Raw genomic sequence first — 8,373 nt, 5'->3', positions numbered from 1 at the left:
AGAAATAATTTCCAAGCGTTCAAGAGAGATGAGTTGTTGAAACCCCTTACTGTCAAGTGATTTCAGATTAGGAAAAGATGAGATGGAAAGAGAGGTAAGAGTTGCAGGCAGCAATGCCTCCTCTGGAAATGTCAATACTCCTGTGTGTTTAGTACGAATGTGGAAGCTTCTCAGAGAGTGAAGACCTTGCAAACCCCATTCCAGGCGATTGGAAAAGAGCTTGTCACAGAAGTAGACAGCAAGTGTTTTTAAATTAGAGGGCAAACCATCAACAGGAAATGATTCGAGTTCTGGACACCATGATAATCTCAGAGCCACAAGAGATGGGAGGAGAGCATGCATCCTTTCAGGAAGGGACTTTAACTTTTTACAATTGATGATGGTAACCTGTGTCAAATTTGGTGCGCACAGTCCTCCTTTGGGAAAGGACACAAAGTTAGGACAATTCCTGATTTCCAAAAGAGTGAGAGAAGTAAGATCTAGGTTGTAGAAAACCTCTTGGAGGTGATATCATTAGCTCAACAAAGGACTGTAGTATGTGGCATCCTTCAATTGTGAGACTATGCAGTTTAGGTGGCAATTCTTTCAATAGTACCTTACCACAATCTTTTAAGTTTAATTCATGAATGGCCAGAGATAGTGGAAGTGACACAACAAGTTGTTGACATTCTTCAATGGTAAGGTGGGTTAAAGAGGGAAGTTGGTTAGGCAAGCCACTGCTTAGTTTGGGACATCTAATTATACGAAGTTCTTGGAGAGTAGAAAAAGCTCCGCCTTCATCTTCACCTTCAAATAAAGACCATTCTTGCCAGTTCGGCATCTCTGCGAAGCTCAACTTTTCAAGAGATCTGAATGGCTTAATTGTAGAAGAACTATCCCCATAAAACTCACGATCCACACGTGATACTTCATGAAAACCTACAATTGAGAGCTCCTTAAGGGCAGGAAGCTGTCCAAGTGGAGGTAAAAGGGAGCAATATTTACAATTTACTAGATTAAGGGACGCCATATTGGAGAATGAACAATCTCCTAACCAGAATGGAAATCTTGTACCCCCATAATGTTCAATGGTGAGAGCCTTCAAGTTTGTATGAGGATAGAACTGTTCAAGCACATTTCTTTCATTTTGGGAATCCTTACTATCATCACCCCATTGCAACACCAACTCAGACAAGAACTTCTTATCCTTCAATTTAGCCTCCATAGCATCTCTAGCACAATCAATTTCTTGCAAGTTTAGTATCGACAATATTCTAGAAAGATGTTGAAGCTCCCCTAATTCTCTAATGCTGGACCCACTGTGTTCACCCACAACAAAAGAAGTTAATTTTTGAAGATTTCTCAGTTTACACATTTGCAATGGCATCTCTTTCAACTTTGTTCCAATTATATCCAAATGGCGTAAGTTGACTAGTTTTCTCATTTTGGCAGGTAACTCAATGAGGAAAGTACACCTGAATAACAATAAGGTTTGTAAATTGTACAAATTGCAAATAGAATCAGGTAAGCGCTTGATTGAAGTGCGGTTGAGATTCAAATAACGTAGATGCTTTAAATTACCAATAGAATCAGGTAACTCTCTTATGCTATGATAGCCAGATAATGATAGCACCCGTACACACTTAAATATTCGCAATAAATCATGTGTTACTGTGTTTGCCAAATAATCGAATTGACTCAATGAAAATGTCGAGGATTCTAAAGCCAAAAAGGTGCACAAACCCTTAGCTTTGTAGGAGCATTCAAATTTCTTGGAGGCATCAAATTCAGCTCTAAAATATGACAAATGACGTGTCTTTTCTGTAGCTTCATTAGATTCTTCAATCTCCAACCTCAAACAAAATTCTCCAGATATAAACTTTGCTAAGTCGTTGACAAGGTCATGCATTACAAAAACTGATTTGGTGTCATCTGATTGTTGAAAAAATGACCTTGATACTAGATCATCAAAGTACTGTTCACCTATTTCTTCCATCCTGTCATTTCCTTTGGATTGCTGCAATAAATCTTCTGCCATCCACAATTGAACCAAATCCTCCTTTTTGAATTTATAATCCTTAGGAAAGATTGAGCAATAAGCAAAGCATCGCTTCAAATATGATGGGAGATAGTGGTAGCTCAATCTTAGAGCTGGTAGAATATTACTTTCACCTTTTGGTAAGTCCCATATATCACTTTTCAGAATTTGATTCCACTGTTTTGGTTCTTGTTTAGAGTGTAACAAACCCCCAAGTGTTTTTACAGCTAAAGGCAAGCCTTTACATTTCTGGACAATTTTTTTACCAATTACCTCAAGGTTTGGATATTCATGGGAGCTTCCATTTTTAAAAGCATGTTGTGCAAATAACCCCCAGAATTCTTCATCTGACAATTGCTTTAAAAGATGAGTTGAAATAGGGTGCATAATTGCTGCAACTTTTTCACTGCGTGTTGTAACAATGATCTGAATCTGTTGAGCCCCACATCTAAAAATTCTGAGTAACTCGTCCCAATCAATATAATTCTCATTCCAAACATCATCTAATACGAGAAAAAATTTCTTTCCTGTCAAGGTCTCTCTGATTCTAATTTTCAACAAATTCAAATTTTGAATGTCACAAGCAGATAGAGTTACCTCCTCAAGAATTGTTTTTGCTATCCTTAAACTATCAAATTTTTCGGAGACACAAACCCATGCTTTGAGATCAAAACTCATCTTTACTCTGTTGTCATTGTATACAAGCCGAGCAAGAGTTGTTTTACCAATCCCACCCATACCAACAATGGGAACAACACATATTTCATTGCTACTACTTGCTTCATCTGATTGCAACAACTTAAATATTGCCTCCTTATCAACATCTCTACCATACACACCATATTCTTCTGGGCAAGAAGTTGTTAATTGTCGTGATGGTACTCCACCAGCAACTTCTTTCAGACCAAGGACATCCTTTTGATTTGTTATATATTCTAAGCTTTCAATAATCATTTTTAGCTCTGATTTTATCCGTTTGTCAACTGGAATTAGAGAAAGAGAGATGTGGTCCCATACCTTACTAGCGCAGCTTTGAGATATAACTTCTGACTTGGATTGCAAGGCTTCAGTAGCAATCTCATCCAAGACATCCTCTGCATCATAAACAGAATCTTTAAGCTCCTCCAGCCACTCTTTTACAGCTGGAATTGTAATCTGCTTCTCCTCTGCATCAGTGAGCACAGCATTAGCAGATAACAGCACTAGCTTCAACTTTCGCAGCAATCCATCAAGCTTCTTTCCTTTGAAATAGTCTAAAACCTCAGGAGAAATCACTCTTTCTACCACCACCTTAATGATTGCAGAGACAAGTGCTTCTCCTAGGAAGATCTCTGCCATCCTTTCTTCTTTGTGTAGACGTGAATTGTGAAAATTAAGTCAGAGGCAAGAATATGCAAACCAATGAAATGAACTCAACACGAGAAAGAGATTCTGAGAAATGTTTGCTGTAAACTCCTCAACCACTTCTTTGTTGACTATTAAGCGTGTAAGGAAAAAGTCCTTACCACTCTATTAATGGATTAGAGAATTTGATCCAATGTGTTAGGTGAGTTGAGAGTTGGCCATTGCACCTTCTAGGAAGCACAACAATTGACATACATGTCTCTTTACTTGCTGAACCAGTCTTTTAAAAATATGGCGCTCATTGGTAAGTGGAGCATATTTTATTGTAGTAATGCACTGCACTGGATGGGACAAAGTGTATAATTTTTAACATAATTATGTGTGAATCGCATTCAATGCATTAGAGTTTTCGATTATTAAAAAATAAGCTAAAACCTATTAAAATAACGGCAGAAAGAATAAATTATCACTTTCTAATCATAAATAATTAATCAAAAGATGATTTTTCATTACCTATACTCCATACCTTCATGTGGACAATAAGCTTTGGGGTGATATTTGGGCCACAAAGGTCCCTAACAAAGGCAAAGATATGTTTGGAGGGCCTGCCATAACATAATCCCCACCAAACATCAGTTGTGCAGAAGGAAAATAATTGATGATGGCTTATGTGAGATTTGCAAACAGGAGGAAGACACAGTGGTACATGCACTGTGGAGTTGTCCTTGGACTCAAGGCGTGTGGTCAGGTTACCCAAGGAAAATACAGAAGATGAGTCCCAATGTGGACTGTTTTATTCAGCTGATACAAAGTTTCTTGAATGGCCTGGATAAATATGACATTAAGATGTTTTTCATGTGTGTTTGGTTTATATGGACCAGCAGGTGTATACAAGATAAACTTTGATGGGGCTATATTTTGGACACAACACTCTGCTGGTATAGGTGTTATTGCAAAAGATTTTTCTGGTCTTCCAATTGTGGTGCTTAGTGGAAAGACTTGTGGTGTGGAAGTTGAAGAGGAGTGAATGTTCAATATGTGTGTAAAACACTCTTGAATGTTTAGACCCCAAATTACAAATTATTAATTCGAGCTTATTATCAAACAATTAATGTGCGGAACATGAACATAAGCCAACCACAGAATTGATAAACAATCTAAGCTAATTATAATCACATTCACAACAGAAAATAAATGACAAAGATAAAGGAAGAGAGATGCAAACACAAGGACAACACGCGATGTGTTATCGAAGAGGAAACCGAAACTCTCGGTGTAAAACCTCTCCGCCGCCCTCCAAGCGGTCAATAATCCACTAGAAAATGTAGTTGGGATACATAAACAACAATAGACCCTCCAAACCTAATCTACCCAAGTACCTAAGCCCTCCAAGCTTCCTGCTCCAACGAGGTTGTGTCGACCCTTTTTCTTCTCTAGCTTACCAGATTCCGCTATAACCCATAGCATCAACCAATAACCATTAGTTCCTTCCAAACTGCTTCCCTTAGCACCAAATGACCTTCTTACAGACGTGGGTGTGGTGAGAAAAGGATTTGATCAAGAATCTCTCAAAAATGTATTAATGGAGAGGAAGAGAGTAGAGGAATTTGAAAAGTCTCTTAGTGAAGATTGGGGATGAGGCAATCTTGTTTTTCTCTAGGGTTTCTCTCTCAAAATTCTCTCTGGAAGCTCTTTACATTTTGTGGGTATAAGGGTCTATATATAGTGGTGTATGTTTGGAATACGAAGATAGTTTTTGCCAAACAGGGTAAGTTGGCGGCTTGGCCTCGCGACTGGTCTAAGTCGCGAGTTCAAGTCGCGAGCTAACGGCCTGGCCAGCTTGAGACTTTGTCCTGTAGTGCGACAGTTGGTGTGACCCTTCACCTCCCCGCATGCTTCTCACGTGTGTTGCAGTTTGGAGGCTTGCAAGTCGCGAGTCAGCCGCGAGTCCTAGCCACGAGTCCCTACTTCTTTGCACAGTGTTGAGCATTTCTTCACTGTCTCACACACTACCCTTACATGAATCACACCTAAATACAGGGTTACTAAGTGCTAAATTACAAGCAAATTGGCATGGAATAAAGCCAACAAAATGATTGATAAAATTCAACCTTACAATCTCCCCCTTTGGCTATTCCATAACAAAATCCTATAACAAACTCTAGACTTAACGCGTGAGTTGGGAACAGTTAGAAAACTCACTCACACCTAACTCTAGAATCTGTGTAGCTCTTGAACCATAAAAACAAGTATCTCTTGAAACATAACAACACAATAAGTTCATTGTATGCAGAAAACTTGTAATGCATATGGAGCAAGCACAATGCGATCAAGCAAAATGGAATATAGCAATAGACCATGACAAGACCTAAATAGGCAATCACTACATACAAGTGATTACAATGCTCATTCACACTTGGAATGAACATCCAGACATTCAAGCTGATAAACACAAAGCAAATCACTTGAATGACCAACATTCAACCAATGCACAGTACATGAAGTATATGCATCTAGGGATAAAATCCTACAAGGGCACAAGAGTGAGAGTACTTAAAGAAAATGCATAACATTTAGCAGCAAGTTCTTAAAACCTTAAAAACTTACAAAAGCAACAGGTACAAAACAAAAACTAAGAACCTTAAAAACCTACAAAGGTACCAGGTACAAACTCAGAAAATATAAAGTACTGAATAATATAACATGAATACTGAAATATGCTAAAGTTAGACAAAAGCAATAAACAAATGCCTGTTTGTTGAAATCTCCCCCTTTCGTTGAACTTCCCTTGCCATTGTACTCTCCCTGCCAACATCATTTCCCCCTTTTTGTCATGGAATAGCTAGTCCTCATCATCTTCTAGCTTTCTTTGAATTTGATCCAATTGAGCTTGGATAGAGGTGAACTTCATATCCCATTGAATGTTGAGATGGTGCAAGATGGATGTAAGTCCAGACATCTTTGTACTTAGCTCATGGACAGATGCTACAATAGAGTCTAACTTCTTGTCGACGGGGAATGAGCTAGAGCGCGAACCACTGTGGGACGCTGAAGATTCTGTCTTGATTCCCTTCTTACTATGACCAATGCTAGCGTTGAATGTGCGCATGTTGATTGGACTTGGTTTTGTGCAGGGAAATTCATTTTCTGAAGGATGGAGCCCTTTAAGCTTCAAAATTCTTGAAATGAGACAGCAAAAAGGAATGCATATCCTTGACTTAGTTCGTAGAACAGTTTTGCAAAGGACATGAAAGATATGAGTACAAATGTCAATCTCTACGTTAGAGATCAGATCATGAAGGAACAGTGCACGCCCGAGGTTCATATACCCTGTGCTAGATAGGGGGTACAGGTTGTGAAACATGACAATCATAAGCAACCTTAATTTTGGATGAAGAGATGAAATACTGATTGAGTTCCCATTTGAAGAAAATTTCAAATCTTTTCCAAGAACTTCCCGAAGTAAGTCCTCATCTGGATATAGATCATTATAAATCGGTGAGTTTCCAAGTATTGGCCGGTTGATGTGAAGAATCTCTGCCAGGTATGTGGGAGAGACCGCCTTTAACCCAACACTTAAGTTCGTCTCCTTCAACAATTGCATCGGCATAAAATTCTTTTACCAAATTCTCATAAGCATTATCAAGGTCGAAGAGAAGATAATTCCAATCCTTGTGAGCAAACCATTGAGGGATGTCGGTGTCAATAAGAGAATGTTGATCAACGACCCTTTCAATCAATGGTGTAGCATTTCTGAAATAATTTTCATGAGTCTGAAAAGCAACATGCAATCGGAACTTGTTAGGATCGAACACACCTGATGGGGAACGAGTCCTTTTTGGTCTAGGAGAGAAATCATCAATTTCAATGACAGGCTCCTTCCCTTTGCTGCTTCCTCCTTTCACAGCTAATCTCTTGAATGGAGACATTTTGACACTTTTTGTTGAAGATTTGAGAAGAAATGATGCAAAAATGGAGGATTTTCGAAGAAATACTCGGAGTGTTTGTAAGAGTGAAATGGGAAGACAATGAATAGTCACAAAAATACGAGGGAAAAACTGAAAAAGTTTTTAAAACTGACTTTAAAACGCAAAACACGCGTTTTTCGCGACTGGATCAAGTCGCCATAAAGTTACCAGGTTAAGCTGCGAAACACTGTGAAACCAAGATTTTAAAAAAAATTTCTAAGTATTTTTCACAACTGGAAGGTCTACCCGCAAAAATCTCTGAGTACCACTCGCGACTAAACCCTCCACCCGCGAACAAGTCGCCACGCTAAGCCACAAAAGTCACCAAAACTCAAATTTTGAAAAATTTTATAAGTATTTTTCGCGACTGAGACCTTGACTCGCCAGTAAGCCGTGAAAAATCTCGAGGTAGGCTCGCGACTGGGGCATGCGACTGGGATAACCTGCGACTGAGTCGCTAAAACAGGACAACACTGTTTTTGAAATTTTTGACATTTTTGTAAAAACAAAATACTTTCCAAAAAAAAAAAAAAAACAGCTAAAACACTTAAAAATATTTTTTTGTTTAATCAACAAAGATTGAGCATGTGAAAACACATTTAAACAAGTACAATCACACAAATGAATATGACATTCATTGAACATAAACTTGTGTGATGTGTGTGGGTATAAAAAATGAGATAGTTCTTAATCTAATGTGAAGCTTCAATGATTAATTCAATCAAGACATACACAACTAGCACTAGATAATGTGACCCATCTCAATTATAGAAGTATGCATATATGACCTCCCACATAAACTTGAGAACATAACTTTGAAACTTTTCATTTGGCTCCATATACATCATATCATTTGATCACTTTGAATCAACATATCTCATTGTGAGATTGATGCCTGAAATTTTTAATATTTCAATTTGATGAGTTAGCCTTTGGCTTTTTGGGCATCGTACAATTTATTTTGGTCGCTTTCCCTTTTTTCTAGTCAAATACTAGTATGTGTGACAGGCTTTTGCAGCTCAATATCTCTTTTCATTTGGAGAT

At 38.2% G+C, this 8,373-nt stretch overlaps 1 protein-coding gene across 1 annotated transcript; it reads right to left on the bottom strand.

The window, feature by feature from the left end:
- Positions 1-436: 436 nt before the first annotated feature.
- On the bottom strand, positions 437-3,418 carry LOC111986465 (putative disease resistance RPP13-like protein 1). Its single transcript, XM_024018099.2, has one exon. It carries the CDS (start codon positions 3,353-3,355, stop codon positions 437-439), a length of 2,919 nt encoding a protein of 972 aa, XP_023873867.2. The 5' UTR covers positions 3,356-3,418.
- Between the last annotated feature and the right edge of the window lie 4,955 nt (positions 3,419-8,373).

Source organism: Quercus suber, unplaced genomic scaffold (assembly GCF_002906115.3).
Source record: "Quercus suber isolate HL8 unplaced genomic scaffold, Cork oak 2.0 scaffold_753, whole genome shotgun sequence".
NCBI lineage: Eukaryota > Viridiplantae > Streptophyta > Magnoliopsida > Fagales > Fagaceae > Quercus > Quercus suber.
The sequence above is the reverse complement of the archived record's forward strand: the minus strand, read 5'-3'. Positions and strand labels throughout refer to the sequence as shown.